Raw genomic sequence first — 20,618 nt, forward strand, 5'->3', positions numbered from 1 at the left:
TTCAGACGCTATCGATATGATTATCAAAGATCTTATGCGGCGTATTCCGAAATGCACTCTTCGTTGTACAATTTCAACCTCTCTGGATAACTGATTAACTGAAACATACATACGGCAGAATTCATTGGAATCGAAAATTATTAAAAGTATGTATTTGGAACATTAAATGAAAAGTTCCCACAATCAATATCTTTCTTACCATCTAATGTCAGAGACCAGATAACAATAATTGCAGCTGCTATGTTCTGGCAATTTGTTTTCTAGAAAGGTTTGTATTGTTCATTTATGACTGCAATAAGATTCAGAATTTCCGTAGGTATTTCATTATTTGTAAAATAAATATAGTGTCAAAAACTTGCTTATACATTTGACGCACTGTCCGTCAACGTGTTAATTGACTCTACAGATTCAGTGCCAAAACGAGACATTTTTATAGAAAAATATTTGCAAGTATATTAAATGCCAAACTGACCTATTAAATAAACAATGACATTGCAATTTTCGATTTCTACTATGGAATTATCGCTGTATAGACCAGGGCGGATCTGTTTTGAGGTGGATGTGAGAGGTGGCATTCCGATTTTTGCAGATAAAATTAGGTGACAACTTCAGTAATTATAATTGACTCACGCTCCTTCTCAAATATGTTTGGAACATTATTAAAAAAATTTAAATATTTAAAAATTTCGAAAAACATCGATTTTTTTCAACTTTCATTGCTTGTAACTTAAAAACGATTCATTTTGGAACAAAGTCATAGGGAAATAAAATAAAGATAATTGAATTTTGTATGATATACGACACGACTGCTATAAAATATCTTAAATGATTATCCTTTCTGCAAAATAGCAATAAATACAAAATAAGAGGGCAAAATAAGCCTCTTCTTATTCAATGTTTTTCAACCACTTTGGTTGCACTTAGAACCTTCGTATTTTACTTAGAAAGTTCTTACAACATACTCAATCCGTCCACCAAATTTTATTAAAATCGACATAATAGATTTTGCATAATAATTTTGCAATCTAAATTTTTTTAGAAAAGTTCAAATTTTTTAAAACTTTTCTGAACAAAAAGTAGACCTGTTAGAAGTTTGCAAATTTTTTTACATATCGAGAGGTACTTTACCAATCCAATACACTTTACAAAATTAAAATCGGATTATTTAAGCGGCCTCAGCACTGTTTTAAGTATATAAACAATTTTTTTGCTTATAAACAAATATAGTGAAGACGTTTGAGGTGGAATAAATTCATTTTCTCGAGAATGGGCAACTCTGGAGATAAATCCCTAAACAGGTCGATTTTTATATTTAAATTATAATTTTTGGGATATCTATCATACTACTAACGTCATCCATCTGGGTGTGATGACGTAATCTATGATTTTTTTAAACGAAAATGTGGGTCGTATGCTAGCTTATTTGAAAGATTATTCAATTCTCTATTTATTACATAATTATTTATACAGGGTGCCCAAATTTTTTTTTAATTAATTGAGACAAACAGAAGAAAGTATTTAATTTAATTAATTCGAGATACATTTTACTGTTGTCCTAAAACAGAAAAAAATGTTTAATTGATAAATAACAGAAAAATGAATTTATTCGTATTTATTAACTCAAACGTCCTCACTGTATTTGTTTATAAGCCAAAAAATTGTGTATAACTTTAAAACATTGCTGAGGCCGATTAAATAAACCAACTTAAGTTCTGTAAAGTGTATTAGATAGGTAGGGCGTATCTTTATATGCAAAAAAATGAGCAAACTTCTAAATAATGGTCTACTTTTTGTTCAGAAAGTTTATAAAAAATTTTAACTTTTTTAAAAAAATTTAGATTGCAAAATTATTATGCAAAACCTATTAAGTGTATTTTATAGTCGTATATCATAAAAAATTCAATTATCTTTATTTTATTTCCCTACGACTTTGTTCCAAAATGAATGGTTTTAAAAACGATTGAAAATTTTTCAACAGAGATGTTGAAATTGTAAAACGAAGATTGCATTTCGGAATGCGCCGCATGAGATCTTTGATTTTCATATCGATAGCGTGTAAAACTGTAAAATTTATTGAGGGGATGGATAAATTTCTTCCTGGGAGGAAAAGGCAAGGTCGCTCCTCTGATGTCTGATCGAAAATGGTGTTCAAAATATCTCCAACAAATACATGTACCATTTTTCAAATCGGTAGCGTGGAACTACTCCGAGATCCATCTGAGGGTGTAACTATCCATTCCCCATGGAGAGTGGCTTGCAAGCCTGTTTTTCAGTTTCAAAATGTAATTCGTTACATTTTTGACGAATTTACCAAATTTTACACCCGCGGTGTTACTATAATAGTTTTGGCTAATTTTGTGTCCTTACTCCTAGCACTAATCCTCCCCTGTTTTAAATGTAGAAGGGTAGCATGTCACTGGCCCCCCAGGCCAATCTAGACGGGTGGGGGCGGTACAAACAAAATAAGGGCGATACAATCCGATACTAACGCAGTACAAACGAACATACCCATCCCGGACCTTCAGATCGAAAAAGGGGGGGATGGCATGTCACCAGCCCCTCCAGGCAGATTTAAAAGGGTGGGGGCAGTACAAACGAATGAAGGGTGATACAATCCAGTACTAACGCAGTACAAACGAAATAGCCTATTTTCGACTTTCAGAAGGCAAAAAGTGCAGAGTAGAGGGTAGCATGTCACTGGCCCCCCAGGCCAATCTAGACGGGTGGGGGCAGTACAAACAAAATAAGGACGATACAATCCGATACTAACGCAGTACAAACGAACATACCCATCCCGGACCTTCAGATCGAAAAAGGGGGGATGGCATGTCACCAGCCCCTCCAGGCAGATTTAAAAGGGTGGGGGCAGTACAAACGAATGAAGGGTGATACAATCCAGTACTAACGCAGTACAAACGAAATAGCCTATTTTCGACTTTCAGAAGGCAAAAAGTGCAGAGTAGAGGGTAGCATGTCACTGGCCCCCCAGGCCAATCTAGACGGGTGGGGGCAGTACAAACAAAATAAGGACGATACAATCCGATACTAACGCAGTACAAACGAACATACCCATCCCGGACCTTCAGATCGAAAAAGGGGGGATGGCATGTCACCAGCCCCTCCAGGCAGATTTAAAAGGGTGGGGGCAGTACAAACGAATGAAGGGTGATACAATCCAGTACTAACGCAATACAAACGAATGAACCTTTTTTTGACCCTCAAATCGAAAAAGGGGGGGATGGCATGTCACCAGCCCCTCCAGGCAGATTTAAAAGGGTGGGGGCAGTACAAACGAATGAAGGGTGATACAATCCAGTACTAACGCAATACAAACGAATGAGCTTTTTTTTGACCCTCAAATTGAAAAAGGGGGGGCTGGTGACATGGACCTTGTTTTGCTCGTGGTTTGATATTATTTGCGTCTCTGAGAAACTAAGCGATAACTTTTTTTTTACAGAAATATAGCTTAAATAGTACTTACATCTTTTATTTATTTATCACTTTAAACACTGATATAGTTAGTTTTGTTCGGTTATGTTTTGTTTTTATCAAATTTTGTGTTATGTGGTGAAGCGTAACGTCGTCTAATGGTGAGCATTGCTCACCATTAGCCGGCAAGGTATATAAAAGCATTTTTTACGTTTTGTGACTGCGTCATAAAACGTAAACAAGCGTTAAACAACCGTCAAAGTAGAGAAATGGGCGATGAGAAAACCAATGGGCAATTGATAATTTGTTTAAAAAATGTTGTGTATTTTTTATATTTAAAATATATAATACATGCCTGAATTGCCGACATAAATGAGTCAGAATAAATAAATTATTAGAAGAATTTTTTACTAAGCAACAACATTTTTGTTTATTAAGTATTATTTTGTATTTTGACAACGACACCCGACTTGGGCGTCGAAACGTTAATAAATTCATTTTTTTTGTAAAATTGTGGCTTATTTACCGTTTAAAATAGTTCATTATATTTACGATTCTTTCTTAACGAGTTTTACAGTATCAAATCAACATTTTTTTAGTTCTGTGAGCCGTTTATTTATTAATTACGTCTAACAAGTAAAAATTAAAGTAAGTATTAGTAAAAATAAACCTTAAAACATGCATGTTTTATTTTTAGCAACCCTAAAGTAGCTTGTAATAAAATACCTGGAATCGACCTAACACTCTGGGAAGAAAGATACACAAATTATTATTAACTCTCATAAGCATAATATTATATAAATATATAGTTAAAAAGAACTTATTTGTATTTATAATAAACATTTTTTTACAATTCGTTTTTTGTTCCTAATATTTGATTTTCATAACGTATGTAGTACCCATTTCTAAATTGTAATAATTTTTATCTACTTTATCTCATATTATTAGGTCTGGATCCCGCGTATGAAAAAAAGTTGATTAATAGCAAGCTGAAAATTTGTTAATAGCTTAAGGGTGTCTAGTCGGACAAACTTTGATGTATGGGAACACTGGAACAGGGGAAGTTTTAATTGTGGAACAGGTTTAAAATTTGGAACGATGAAAACGATTAAATGAATTTTGTCGGACAGAACTTCCAATTGATTTGTTACCCTTTCATTAAACTCTCATGCAAAAATAAGACTTCTATTTGTCACCTGTCATAATTCCTGTCATTTGACGTATTCTACGTGTTCCATTCATTTAAATGCCCAGTTGGTGATAAATAGCAGTCTAATTGCAGGACAGTTTAATGAAAGGATAACAAATTAATTGGAAGTTCTGTCCGACAAAATACATGGGCCGTTTTAGTAGTCTGACGTTCCAAATTTTTAACCTGTTCCACAATTAAAATTTCCCCTGTGCCAGTGTTCCCATACATCAAAGTTTTTCCGACTAGACACCCTTAAGCTATTAAAAAATTTTCAGCTTGCTATTAATCAACTTTTTCTTCATACGCGGGATCAAGACCTATATGCATAAGTTTTTAGTTTGTGAAAACTGTCATTATAGATAGCAGTTCGTGAATAATTTAAAGTGTACGATAAGTAACAATGTATTTTAAATGGGGTTTACTTTTTCGCACTGTTTTTGGCACACTTTCATAACGAGCGATCCACAATTATTGGGATCAAAGCTAGCCGTGCAAAAAATTACGTATGTCTTGTTTTAATCTGAATTTAGATAATATCATTGGTTGATCAATTAATATTATAATTGTTTGATTAACATTATAAAACATAAAAAATCAGTCAAAACCTTTAACACAGAAATTTAATCAAAAATAAAATGAATTATCAAAATTATAATAAACAATAATAAATAAAACCAAACAATATGCTGTATATGTCCACCACCAACATCTCTACATAACTTAACTTTTCTTGTTAAGTTGACGTAGGGGAATTTTTGGCAAAGTGAACCGTTGGGGCAAAGTGAACTATATTTTTTTAAATTATTCGCGCCAGTAATACAGTTTCAAACGTAAATTTAATATATTTAAGTTGGTAACAGTGTGCTTACGACGAGAATACGTTTGAAGAAAGCTGCTAAGTTGTGGATGAAATTTTTATTTTATCATGGTAAAATTCTAATCTGGTAAGTATGTAATCTAATGTATAACTCAACTAGTTATTATTATATTCAAAGGTTGTTAATCTATTATATTAGGCATCTAGTTAGAGATAGTTGTGCAAGAAAACGAAGATGATATATAATGACAGTTTCACATTAACATCAAATGTCAAAAAAGTACCAGTGTGGGGTAAAGTGAAGTTTTCCACAAGGGGCAAAGTGATCCTAGGTTCACTTTGGACCCACTATTGTTTTGTAGTAGGTAGATTTGTATAATATGTTTATTGAATGAAGGTTGAAGGTTAGAAAATATATTTAGTCGGGATTTGTATTAAATCTCGGTTTAATAATTATCCGAGATTATTTTACTAATTCTTGTATCGCCTAAAATTAAACCGGATAAAAATCTACTACAGATATATAATAAATTAGTTGTTTGCTGGAGTTAGTACACTTTTAATGTTGATAATTTTCTCTTTAAGGTAAAATGGTTACAACGTATGTTCGTAAAAGCAATCAACAGTCTTGGTCAGAGGAATGGATGAAAAATGCTATTGATGCTGTTCGGGAGGGAACACTAAAATATAAAGCAGCTGCTACACAGTTTAATGTGCCACCAGCAACGTTATTCCGAAGACTGAAACTAGATAGAACATCTGACCTGGCCGCAAAGAAAGGGCTGGGTAGATTTAGAACAGTATTTACGCCAGAACAGGAAAACGAATTAAATGAGTATGTACTTGACATGGAACGACATTTCTTTGGTTTAACGATTCAGAATTTTAGGCACCTTGCCTATCAATATGCTGAAGGAAATAATATTACGCACACTTTTTCTCAAGAAAAACACCAGGAAAATACTGGGTTTCCAAATTTATGCAAAGACACCATACCTTATCTCTTCGAACACCGGAGGCAACATTTGGAGCCCGAGCATCTGCATTTAATAAAGTAAATGTCAAAAAGTTTTTTGAACTTTTAAAACATCTTATGGACACTTACAAATTTTCTCCCAGTAGAATTTATAACTGTGACAAAACCGGAATTAGTACAGTCCCAAATAGACAATCCAAAGTGTTACCTCTTAAAGGAAAAAAAAACAAGACGGTAGCCTCTAATCTGCAGAGCGAGGTACACTCATCACTGTAGAAATTTGTTTTAATGCAGCAGGTCAATATATACCACCTCTGCTGATATTCCCTCTGGTAAAAAATAATCCCAACTTCTCAAGGAGTCTACCACCTAAAAGTATAGTAGTTCCTAATCCTTCAGGTTGGATGCAAAGTAATATTTTTGCACCAACATGGTTCACACATTTTATAAAATATGCTAAGCCAACAGAAGAAGACTCAGTGTTACTTATTTGTGACGGTCATTCAACACATTTAAAAATTTAGATTTGATTTTAATGGCAAGAAAAAGTAACGTTCACATTATTACAATTCCCCCACACCCGTCTCATCGTTTGCAGCCTCTTGATGTTGCGTTTATGTTTCCGTTGAATTCATATTATAGCCCGAGTGTTCAGAATTGACTAAGAAATAATCCTGGAAAAGTCGTGACGATACAATCATGATGTGAGCGAAATATTTGGTCAAGCATATATGAGAGCTGCAACACTTGAAAATGCTTTATCCGGTTTTAAAAAAACGGGAATTTGTCCTTATGATAACAACATTTTCCCAGATATGGCATTTTTGCGGCTGCAGAGGTTAATGACCGTCCTCTTATAACTCAAAATAATGACAATGGCGGTGTAGAAAATATCACTCGTGATACTGCAGATGTTGCCGACCGCTGTAATGCACCCAAAAATGATCATATTTGGTCTGGAAGATTTAGTACGGTTAGTAAGAAAAGCAGAACAAATAATGAAAATCTACCGCCACTATCCACTAATAAATTTTATGGACATACTTCAGAAATAAAACAAACATTAAACACTACATAACACTACGAAGCTAAAGATATCTTAAAATGAAAAACAAGTATTTTATTACAAAATGAGTATACAAATATTAAATATTTGTAAAGGTAAATATTTTTCCAAATCCATATTTACTTATATTAGTATGATGCCCTTTATTGTTAATATGAAAAACAACGGATGTTATTAGCAGGAAAATTACTAATTAGGTCATTGAAAGACAGGAAAATATTACATTTCTGTATGAATACTCTCATAAAAATATGGCTCATAAGGAATAATATAAACTGCTCGTCAAAAGTTAGGGATATAGAAAATTCTGCTGAATTTTTATAGTAGATTTTTTCGTGAACATATTAACGGATTCCGCTAATTTTTTTTATTATTTTAGCCTTTTCTTTAGTATTTACACAGTTATGCAAAGGTTTACTAAAACCTGTTTTTTTACTTATACCGGGTGGACGAAAAGAAATGTTTTCCTTATCTTAAGTTTGAGACGCCATGTAGGGAGGACGAGGTACAAATGGGAGTAAATATCAAAATCGTATTGTAGTCTTATGTTTTGTGAGCATTTTGTTTTTTGAATGTTCCTGATATCTTTAGAAATAAAAAAATAGACGGTGTGTAATTTAACATGTGTTTTAACCAAAACAAAAGTGAGACACTTTGTAGGGAGAAGAAAGCGCAAAGGTGAGTATACCTCGACTTTTGTTGTAGTCTCATATTTTGTGAATATTTAAAATTTTTAATTTCTCTGATATCTGTAATAACAAAGAAACTAGACGATATTACTCTTTAATATGTGTTTTAACTGACGACATGCATCACATCACACATGTGAAACATAGAAAAACATATTAAAGAGTAATACCGTCTAGTTTCTTTGTTATTAAAGATATCAGAGAAATTAAAAAAGTAAACTATTCAAAAAATGTGAGACTAAAACATAATATCGGAGTATACTCACCTTTGTGTCTTTTTCTCCCTAAAAGGTGTCTCAAACTTTTGTTTCGGTTAAAACACATGCTAAATTACAAAACCGTCTATTTTTTATGTTTCTAAAGATATCAGGGACTTTCAAACAAAAGCATCTTCACAAAACATAAGACTACAATATTATTCTAATGCATACTCACATTTGTACCTCGTTCTTCCTACAGGGTGTCTCAAACTTAACACAAGAAAAACATATTTTTTCTTCCACCCGGTATAAGTACAAAAAATAAGTTTGAGTAAACCTTTACACCACTGTGTAAATACTAGAGAAAAGGCTAAAATACAAAAAACTAGCGGAATCCGTGTGTTCGCGAAAAAATCAACTATGAAAATCAGCAGAATTTTCTATATCCCGAACTTTTGACGAGCAGTTTATACCTACTCCATAATTATCCATACTCCATATACTACATAATTATCATAAAATTTAAACTAGTTAAATTTTATCAGTGGTAGTATTTTAGGCCTAGGCGAAACATTTAAAAAATTATTATTCAAGAATTAAAAACTTTTTACACTGATTATAGGCTATTGATTATATTCAAAATAAGACAGCTAAAAGGAACTACAACGTTAACGGGGTTTTATTATTTCATATGGTCAATGAATCTCTATATATGAAAAAACCGCGGAGTGCTACCATTTAAAGGGGTGCGTTTTTGAGAAATGGATGAATTAGTCCCTGGGCACAGGTTACATTAGGGTGAGTTCTATGCACTTTTGGTACAAACACGTCTACATAAAAATTGTTTCTGGTTACATTTCCTATCTAAATATCACTTTTTAAAGTCAATGATACTTTTTTTTACAAAAATATATTCAAAAGAAAAAGCACAAAGAAACCCAAAAGAAAGAAATTTTGTTTGTTGTCCCATAACTATTGTCCACGAGGATATAGGTATAGACATTGCTTCAGAGAGAAAAGAAACTACATATTTATTCTTTAAAATGTTGTTTAGTAGAAGTAATTAGGATTTATAGTTTTCGAAATATGATTTTTGAAAGTTTGCCACTCGCAGCAATTTTGGGCAATTTTCCTTGTTATTTCGTAAATATTATTCTGTAACTTTTTTCTACGTAACTTTAGGTATATGCAATTGTACACGTAATAGGAATAGAAATCAATTACCTTTAAAATGGTATACTGTATAACGTTGTACGACTTTTTTTAAAGAGATTATGTTTTTTCAAGGTTTTATAATTTTAACGATTTTTTATAATATAATATAAAAATAAAAAATTTTTATTATATAATATTATACTATATATACTATATATATATTATGTTATATACTACCTAACATAAAAAACATAATTTTCTACATTTTTTACGATTATTTTTGAAATTTCTCATTATAACTTTTTTTTTTCTTGTAAGTACATGAATCTATTATATATTGCTCAATAAAGAGGGCTTACTTTCTCTTCTTTAAAATGGTGTATCATCTACATTTAAATATGTAATGGAAACGGAGTAATTCTTTGATATTTTTTACCTGCATTATTTAAAATAATTTCTTTTACAAAAATTACATAAACATTAGTCTTAGAAAACATCACTTTAGTTAAAATTATTTAAACGCTGACATTTAAAAAAATTTCAAAATCAAAGTCCGTCTCTTCGTTTGCATTAGCTTCAATATCTTCCTCTGACACCTCAGTTATCTTAGAGTTCCCACAATTAGTATCCATGCACATTCACCCTTTGCAGAATATTGAACAACTAATTCCTATCTTCCTACAACTGCATTTTTTTGTACATCCCTTGGTACATTTACATGATATTTTTTCAAGCAAAGCTTGTGGTGCAGGAGCTTTGACAGTAAATATTGAAATTAATTCATATTTTGAAATTTGCCGGCCGAGTCAAGTGGATCCAAAGTATTACCTATAAAAAATAAAATTCAATCATAACACACAATCACATAAAAAAGTTATAATGAGGAATTTAAAAAATAATCCTAAAATCAAAAATCGTTACAAGTAGTTATTACATTTTGAAGAAGCATATCTTATTCAAAAATAATCCCAGAATTTTTTATAATACACAATTTTAAAGTAAACAGAATAAGCTTTCTTTTTTATTGTATAATATATACCTAAATGTAGAAGAAAAAAGTTATAATGGGAAATTTAAAAAATAATCGAAAAAAAGATAAAAACTCGTTAAAAGTATAAAGTCTTGAAAAGGATAACCTATTTAAAAGAAGTCGTACAACATTATACAGTAGAACATTTAAAAGGTAATTGATTTCTATTCCTCTTACATGTACCATTATTGCATATGCCTAAAGTTACGTAGAAAAAAGTTACGGCTCAATATTTGCGAAATAACAAGGAAAATTGCCCAAAATTGCTGTGAGTGGCGAAATTTGAAAAATCATATTTTGAAAAATGTAAATCCTAATGACCTCTACCAAACATCATTTTAAAGACAAAATATGTAAGTTTTTTTTCTGTGAAGCAATGTCTATACCTATATCCCCGTGGATAAAAGTTATGGGACAAAAAACAAAATTTCTTTCTTTTGTGTTTCTTTGTGCTTTTTCTTTTGAATATATTTTTGTAAAAAAAAGTATCTTTGACTTTAAAAAGTTATATTTAGATAGGAAATTTAACCAGGAACAATTTTTATGTAGACGTGTTTGTACCAAAAAGTGCATAGAACTCGCCCTAATGTAACCTTTGCCCAGGGACTAATTCATCCATTTCTCAAAAACTCACCCCTTTAAATGGTAGCACTCCGCGGTTTTTTTATATATAGAGATTCGTTGACCATATTAAATGATAAAACCCCTTTAACATTGTAGTTCCTTTCTATAGTTCATAATCAATAGCCTATATTTTTAATGATTTTATTTTCCAATCATGTAGTAAGATTTCTCATCACGTGTTTAATTCTGTCCAATAAGATTATTAATATACCTGGAATATATTACCTACATTATTATAGTGCGAATATTTTACATATTATGTGTTTTGTTTCTGTTTAATTACAACGAGTTTTATAGTTTTAACAACGGTATCATTTAAGAGAACGAACCATAATAAACTTTTGGTTCTGCGTCTAATGCCAAATTGTCACGAAGGAAAACATATCGGCAATTTTAAGCGCTCGAGTATAATTCGGTTAGATTAGTTGTGCTGTTCACTTGGTTCACAAGTTGAATAACATTAAATGCAATAAAGTAATAAATGTCACTGAATGCTTATTTAGGCACAAAGATTTGAATTTTGCATGTAAGTATTAAAAAATGATCTTACGAATATTACACGATCGTAAAAATAAATAAGAAAATATTGCTCCAATTTGTTTTTCAAACTTGTTGTCATTCGGCAACATATTGCCAAACAACAAGTTTTCAAAAAATTGTCGCATTATTTTCAATTTCTTCCCACTCTCTTGTGATATTAATGTTGAAAATAAATAAAATTTGTATAAAGGTAAAAGTCAAAGACCTATAGTACTTAGTGTTTAGATATACAAAGCTAAATTCTTTATTCTCCTATACTTTATTTCCTAAACAGCACACTTTCTAAATTGAAACTTAAATAGGCACGAAATATTTAAACCCAAACTTTAAAGTAGCGTGGGTAGATAATCTTTTAAGATACCAATGGACAGATCTACTTACGGGACGCGACCCTGCATATGCTAGCTTTGATACACTCTCACATACTAGGCCAGGGTAATAAGACAAAAATATACCCTGTTCGTGACACTCGAGCAGCCAGGGTACTGAAGCATTTTTTCGACAAATAATACCTATAGGAACAAATGGTAACTATTTCCTGCGTAAGACCTGGCGGCCATTTTTATTTATAAACAATTAACTGTTAAAAAAGGCATTTTCCTCTTTTTTTTTTCAAATCAATGGAAAACAGTGAAACTTATGATTTTTTAGTACAAATATCTTTGAGATTATGGAAAAAGCTTTAAAATGACATATTACAAAGTTTGATATACTCATTTATTGTTAATATAATTGCGAAAAAAGGTCGGAATTGCAAAAAAAAATTATTTTCGCAATAACTGCTGTAAAAATTAGTGTACAGGTTTGAAATTTTTGTCAAATGAGGGTTCTTTGGTGCTTAATATGTGATAAAAATTTCAAAGCGATTCATTCGATTGTTTAAATTTTATTCAAATTGTTTATTACAGTGAGCATTTTATTTGCACTAACATAAGTCAGAAAAAAATGACGTTAGAACCATTCTACAGGTGTCAAATGGAAGAGCATGAACTATATTTTCAACTTGGTTTAAAAAAAGCGAATAAAAAATGCATTTATTAGTAATAAATAATTATGCAGAAGTATCGTAAATCTTTCCTTATAAATTTTTGAATAACTTTTTCCAAAAAAAAAATAACTTTTTTACTCTGTTTTAACTGAACAACTACCAAGTAATGTTATTTATATCATAATTGATAAAAAATTGTAATAAATATATACAGGGTGTCCAGAAACTCTACCGACAAACGAAGAAAGGAGATTCCTCAGATAATTTTAAGATAATTTAACCCAATTCACCTAGTCCGAAAATGCTTCCTAAGGGAGCTAGAGCTCTTTGAAGATGGCGTCATGTAATTCGTTTTTCTTAAATACCTCCAGAAGGCTTCTATTTAAAAAAACGAAAATTGGTATACACATTTACTTTCCAGAAATGAATCGATTCCATCAATTTCTAATTTCTAGTACAGGTCATAGGCGTCCGTTTTGGGTAGGGCAACGGTTATTTTATCGCCTAACTTTTTTGCCTTTAATTTTTAATCATTTTTGACTCTGAATTATTTAATTGTGAGTTATTCTAGTACTAAAACGTACACTTAGTTTAAGTCGATAGGACACACCGTTTTCTAGAAAAATCGATTTGAAAATTTTTCGTTCCTTGAATTAAAAAAAAAAAAATTAAAAAAACTATTTAGAAAGATGAAAACTGGTACATTTATTTATATTCCAGAGATTAATCGATTTCATTAATGGCGAATTTCTAGTACCGGTCATAGGCGTCCGTTTTGGGTAGGTCAACAGTTATTTTATAGCATACCTTTATTGTCTTTAATTTTTAAGTATTTTTGACACGAGATTATTCAATTATGAGATATTCGAGTACTAAAAGTTACTCTTGCTTTAAGTTGGTAAAATACATCGGTTTTTTTTTAATTTTTTTTAACTTTTTTTTCAAATTCCCAAAACTAAAAATTTTCAAATAGATTTTTCTAGAAAACGGTGTATCCTATCGACTTAAAGTAAGAGTACCTTTTAGTACTAGAATACCTCACAATTTAATAATCTAGTATCAAAAATGCTTACAAGTTGAAGACAAAAAAGTTATGCAATAAAATTATCGTTGCCTTACCCAAAACGTACGCCTATGACCGGTCCTAGAAACTAGCAATGGATGGAATCGATTCATTTCAGGAAAGTAAATAAATATACCAATTTTCGTTTTTCTAAATAGAAGCGTTCTGGAGGTATTTAAGAAAAACTAATTACATGGCGCCATCTTCAAAGAGCTCTAGCTCCCTTAGGAAGCATTTTCGGACTAGGTGAATTGGGTTAAATTGTCATAAAATTATTTGAGAAATCTCCTGTCTTCGTTTGTCGGTATAGTTTCTGGGCACCCTGTATAATTTCTTATATAACAAAATAAAAATTTATAAGGAAAGATTTACGATACTTTTGCATAATTATTTATTACTAATAAATGCATTTTTATTCGGTTTTTTTAAACCAAGTTGAAGATATAGCTCATGCTCTTTTATTTGACACCTGTGGAATGGTTCTAACGTCATTTTTTCTGACTTACGTTATTGTAAAAAAAATGCTCTCTGGGATAAACAATTTGAAAAAAAAAAATTTAAACAATTGAATGAATCGCTTTGAAATTTTTATCACATATTAAGCACCAAAGAACCCTTATATGACAAAAATTTCAAAGCTGTACACTAATTTTTACAATAGATATTGCGAAATTATTTTTTTTTGCAATTCCGAATTTTTCGCAATTATATTAACAATAAATGAGTATATCGAACTTCTTAATACGTCATTTTAAAGCTTTTTCCATAATCTCAAAGATATTTGTACTAAAAAAACCATAAGTTTCACTGTTTTCCATTGATTTGAAAAAAAAAGGGAAAAATGCCATTTTTTGACACTTAATGGTTTATAAATAAAAATGGCCGCCAGATCCTACGCAGGAAATAGTTACAATTTGCTCTTATAGGTATTACTTGTCGAAAAAACGCTTCAGTAACCTGGCTGCTCGACTGTCATGGAAAAAACCTTATTACCCTGGACTATACCAAGTATTGTAAGAAATCATGTTAACTCCCTCTCTTCGTATTAATATCACATGCCCCTTCATATTTCCCTACCAGTCAATGAAGGAAGGCCACACGGAGGGTCACAATCATATTTGAGGCAGAAGGACTGGTCCCTCAAGCCACCATTATAAATGAATTATCCACATCCATCAACGTAATGCATGGTCTCAACAATCAACGAGCCCTAGTATATCAGGCCTTAAATAGCCAAGGAAAACTAACAATCCATGCGAGAAGGAACAAGGCTAGAACCCACCTAAAAGTGGAAAGGACCATAAAAATTTTACAAAATGTGATATCTTGGTGACTGTCAAAATTTTTGGAAGTACATGAAACTGCCGGAAACAGAGGAAACTACATTGCTATACCAAAGAAGCTACTGTTTTATTAATAGCCGCCGAAATTTTGTCTGTATAGGTACTGACCTTTTAAAAGCATACAATATTACGTAAGTAAAAATACCTTGAAATGACAAACAAGTATTTTGTTTCAAAACGGACATACAAATATTTAAATTTTGTAAAGATAGATATCGATGGCCTAGAAGCATACCTCGAAGTACCAAAAATTCAAAAATCACGTTTTTGGCGCCGCAGTACTGATTTAAACCTGTTCTACAAATCATCAAATGTATAAAGGCGCAAAGCAATGAATATCGTACTTTTCATCATGTGCCAATACCTCGCCTAAATATTTTTGCGTGCAATACCTTGTATGTGTTTATGTTGCTATGGTAGTTAATGTCGATTATAACGTAGAAGTTTGTTTTGGAAGTTTATATTATGAAGTTTACCAGTCTGGCGATTGGTAGAAAAGGTGTATGTCAGTATTTTGGCGCCAAAAGCGTGATTTTTGGTACTTACGAAGTATTGCTTATAGGCCATCGATAAAAAGTTGGTTGCTAAAAACCACAAATTTTGACAGATGCACTTACGAGGTATTGCTTCTAGGCCATCGATATTTTTTTTGTCCATATTTACTGAGTGTTGTCAATACGAACTTATGTTATTAGAAGGAACATTACTAATTAAGTAATTGAAAGAAAGGAAATTGTTACATTTAATGTTACAGACATATTTGTCATACATATATCCTCTTCTTAAAATTAGAGTGGTATTCTGCCTATGGTCAGAAATTCAATTCACTTCTATGGTTAAACGTTGAATAAAGTGTCATTTTTAGGTCTCACTCAAAACCCTCCCTTCAAACACCATTTGGTTATTATGTTTAAAGGATCTGGCATACAATAAATATCAATAGTAAGATTCTTTACGCGAAGTTCTATAATATTTGATGAGTAAAAACTTTTTTATAAGTATGTATTTATTATCATCTTTTAGACGAAAAATTCGGATTACAAATAGAGAAAACCTTAATAATGCTGGAGACGTTTGCAGCCTCAAGAATATAGAAGAAAATTATCCTTTATTAAGAGATCATCTTAAACATTTCTACTACATCAGTTTCTTTCTTGAATATTTATTTTTATTGTAGCTAACTACCTGCTACCTTTACTTCGAGCATTGTTTATATAGGTAAATAGTTGGTCAGTCCAATAGGAAAATTTGTTTGATTCAAATTGAGACAGTCACCAGATGTCCCCACAATTTCTGTCAGGGTCGCAACGTCAAAATGCATGGACACCAAGTTGGATAGGATCCTATTCATAACACCCCAACTCGCATACATATTAAGAAAAATAAATATACAGGGTGTCCAGAAACTCTACCGACAAACGAAGACAGGAGATTCTTCAGATGATTTGAAGATAATTTAACCCAATTCACTTAGTCCGAAAATGCTTCCTAAGGGAGCTAGAGCTCTTTGAAGATGGCGTCTTGTAATTAGTTTTTCTTAAATACCTCCAGAACGCTTCTATTCAGAAAAACAAAAATTGGTACGCGTATTTATCTACAAGATATACATCTAATCCAACCATTGCAAATTTCTAGTACCTATCATAGGCGTCCGTTTTGGGTAGGACAACGGATATTTTATCGCGTAACTTTTTTATTGAAGATATTCTTCTTTAGCGGCGAATCGATTGAGGGTAAAATTATACATGAGTCGCGCGCCTGCGCACACTGACAGTATGTAGTTCTGACAATATGTAGTTCATTGCTAATCTTTCAAGATAGGTATGGGTCATTCCACGAACATACGCCTGTCTTGGATTATTTCGACAACGAATATTTTACTGTGCAACATAAGAGGTACGAAAGTAAATGGCGCTAATAATTATTCCAATAAACAACAATGTAATTTATCATTTACTTTCGTTCTTCTTATTTTGCACAGTAAAATATTCGTTGTCGAAGTAATCCAAAACAGGCATATGTTCGTGGAAAAGGTATATGTATGTATCTGTAACCGTGTAAATAAGTCATTAAAAGAATATATTAGTGCTTTTAGGAAATGTATTATTTATTATAATTCTTGTGTTTTTGGATTTGTGTTTCTCTGTAGTAAAATAATAAAATAGTAGGCATAACATTTTGTCGCCGTGTTGTGTAATTATATCCGAAACTTACGCGTCGATTCAAGTGGCTCGCTGGCGTAGTTGGCAGGCGGTGGGACAGAGAACGGAAGCACACGGAAGGTCGCGGGTTCTAATCCTAGACGATTTCATACTTTTTTTTTATTTTTCGTTATTTTAATAAAAAATTTTTGAAAGTGGTAGATAAAAAAGTTAGTTTAATTTTTAAATAAAATACAAATAACCTGTTAAGTATATTTACTTCGTTTAAATTACCTATATAATAGAAGAATATCTTCTTACGTGCGTACAAAGTACACACACATTCTTTTTCTTTAACTTTTATGCATTTCTGACACTGGATTATGAAATTTTGAAGTATTCTAGTACTAAAAAATACTCTTTTTTTAAATCGGTAGGACACACTGTTTTCTAGAAAAATCGATTTTAAAGATTTTTCGCTTTTTAAATAAAAAAAAAATTAAAAAAAAAATGTTTAGAAAGACGAAAACTGGTACATTTATTTATATTCCAGAGATAAATCGATTTCATTAATTGCGAATTTCTATTACTGGTCATAGGCGTCCGTTTTGGGTAGGTCAACAGGTATTTTATAGCATAACTTTTTGGTCTTGAAATTTTGAGCATTTCTGACACTAGATTATTAAATTATGAGGTATTCGAGTACTAAAAGTTACTCTTACTTTATGTTGGTAAAATACTTCGTTTTTTGTTGAAAAGTTCTTTCAATTTTTTTTTCAAATTCCAAAAACGAAAAACTTTCAAATCGATTTTTCTAGAAAACGGTGTGTTCTACCGACTTAAAACAAGAGGACCTTTTAGTACTAGAATACCTTACAATTTAATAATCCGGTGTCAAAAATGCATAAAAGTTAAGGACAAAAAAGTTATGCGATAAAATACCCGTTGCTCTACCCAAAGCAGACGCCTATGATCGGTACTAGAAATTTGCAATGGATGGAATCGATTCATCTCTGAAAAGTAAATACGCATACCAATTTTCGTTTTTCTAAATAGAAGCGTTCTTGAGGTATTGAAGAAAAACTAATTTCATGGCGCCATTTTCAAAGAGCTCTAGCTCCCTTAAGAAGCATTTTCGGACTAGGTGAATTGGGTTAAATTGTCTTAAAATTATCTGAGGAATCTCCTCTCTTCGTTTGTTAGTAGAGTTTCTGGATGAATATATGGAATGGTATATATGGTATACATGGAAGAATATATTTAGAAATTGAATTAATAATAATATATAATAATATCGTATGGCATTTTTGCCGGGGAGATCCTTTCGGATAGTTCCAGCGCCAATTACATCTTTAACCCTGTTTCAAGTAACTAGTGTCGATGTACACTAGCCCAGGGGGACCGACGACGGCTTAACGTACTCTCCGAGGCATGGTGAGACGGCTCGTGTCATTATTGGAAATGAAAATGGTTTGTCTTTGGCAGGGATCGAACCCACGTCTACTGGCGTATGAGGCCAGCGTTTATGCCGTTACCCACGGCCGCTCACATTGAATACACATTATATACAGGGTGTCCAGAAACTCTACCGACAAGCGAAGACAGGAGATTTTTTAGATAATTTTAAGATAATGTAACCCAATTCACCTAGTCCGAAAATGCTTCCTAAAGGAGCTAGAGCTCTTTGAAGATGGCGTCATGTAATTAGTTTTTCTTAAATAACTCCAGAACGCTTCTATTTAGAAAAACGAAAATTGGTACGTATATTTACTTTCCAGAAATGAATCGATTCCATCCATTGTGAATTTCTAGTACCGGTCATAGGCGTCCGCTTTGGGTAGGGCAACGGTTATTTTATCGCATAACTTTTTTATCTTTAACTTCTAAGCATTTTTGACACTCAATTATTAAATTGTGAGGTATTCTAGTACTAAAAGGTATTCTTGCTTTACGTCGATAGGACACACCGTTTTCTAGAAAAATCAATTTGAAAGTTTTTCGTTTTTGGAATTTAAAAAAAATTGAAAAAAAAATTTCAAAAAAAAAACAATACATTTTACTAACTTAAAGCAAGAGTAACTTTTAGTACTCGAATACCTCATAATTTAATAATCTATTTTCCAAAATGCTAAAAACTTAAGGCCAAAAAATTACGCCATAAAATAACTGTTGACCTACCCAAAACGGACGCCTATGACCGGTACTAGAAATTCGCAATTAATGAAATCGATTAATCTCTGGAATATAAATAAATGAACCAGTTTTCGTCTTTCTAAATAGGTTTTTTTTGAAATTTTTTTTTTAAATTCAAAGAACAAAAAATTTTCAAATAGATTTTTCTAGAAAACGGTGTGTCCTACCGGCTTAAAACAAGAGTACCTTTTAGCACTAGAATACCTTAAAATTTAATAATACAGTGTCAAAAATGCTTAGACATTAAAACAAAAAAGGTATGCGACAAAGTTACCGTTGCCCTGCCCAAAACGGACGCCTATGATCGATACTAAAAATTCGCAATGGATGGAATATATTAACCTCTAAAACAGCGTTTCTCAACCGGTGGATCGCGACCCATTAGTGGGTCGCGGGCGGATTTCAGGTGGGTCACGGTGTGGCTCTTACAGTGTCTGAATAACGTACATATGCGTAATATCATGGGTCTGGGATGGGTCGCGAATATGAAAAAATATCAGAAGGTGGGTCGCCAGACATAAAAGGTTGGGAACCACTGCTCTAAAAGATAAATACGCATACCAATTTTTGTTTTTCTAAATAGAAGCGTTCTGGAGGTATTTAAGAAAAACTCATTACAAGACGCCAAATCTTCAAAGAGCTCTAGCTCCCTTAGGAAGCATTTTCGGACTAAGTGAATAGGGTTAAATTGTCTTAGAATTATCTGAAGAATGTTCTGTCTTCGTTTGTCGGTAGAGTTTCTGGACACCCTGTATAATAGCATGACATCATTAATTAAATTTCTAAATATATTCTTCCATATATATTTATTTTTCTTAATATGTATGCGAGTTGGAGTGTTATGAATAGGATCGTATCCAACTTGGTGTCTATACATTTTGACGTTGCCACCCTGACAGAAATTGTGGGGACATCTGGTGACTGTCTCAATTTGAATCAAACAAATTTTCCATTGGGCTGACCAACTACCGTCACATCCCTTCTTCACGCTTACTCAATTGTTGATTCATCAACACATAGCAGCATGATTTGGCTATTCTGAATATATTCTGAATAATAGTAAGTTGTTGATATTATGCTCCACTACTTTGTCCATGATTTTGTTTATGGTTGGCAAAAATTCTGAGAGGGGTCTATTGATAATTTAAGAAAGCAATAATTAAAATAAGTAA

General features: G+C 32.0%; 1 protein-coding gene across 1 annotated transcript in view; it reads left to right on the forward strand.

The window, feature by feature from the left end:
- The window catches only part of LOC114334909 (peroxidase-like), a 92,421-nt gene extending 88,201 nt beyond the window's left edge, over positions 1–4,220 (forward strand). Inside the window, exon 9 of the mRNA XM_028285045.2 lies at positions 4,127–4,220. Within this exon, the coding sequence (XP_028140846.1) occupies positions 4,127–4,205 (79 nt within the window). The 3' untranslated portion in view covers positions 4,206–4,220. The remainder of the gene's footprint in view (positions 1–4,126) is intronic.
- The last annotated feature ends 16,398 nt before the right edge of the window (positions 4,221–20,618 follow it).

The sequence above is a fragment of the Diabrotica virgifera genome, chromosome 1, assembly GCF_917563875.1.
Source record: "Diabrotica virgifera virgifera chromosome 1, PGI_DIABVI_V3a".
In the NCBI taxonomy this organism is placed as follows: Eukaryota; Metazoa; Arthropoda; class Insecta; order Coleoptera; family Chrysomelidae; genus Diabrotica; species Diabrotica virgifera.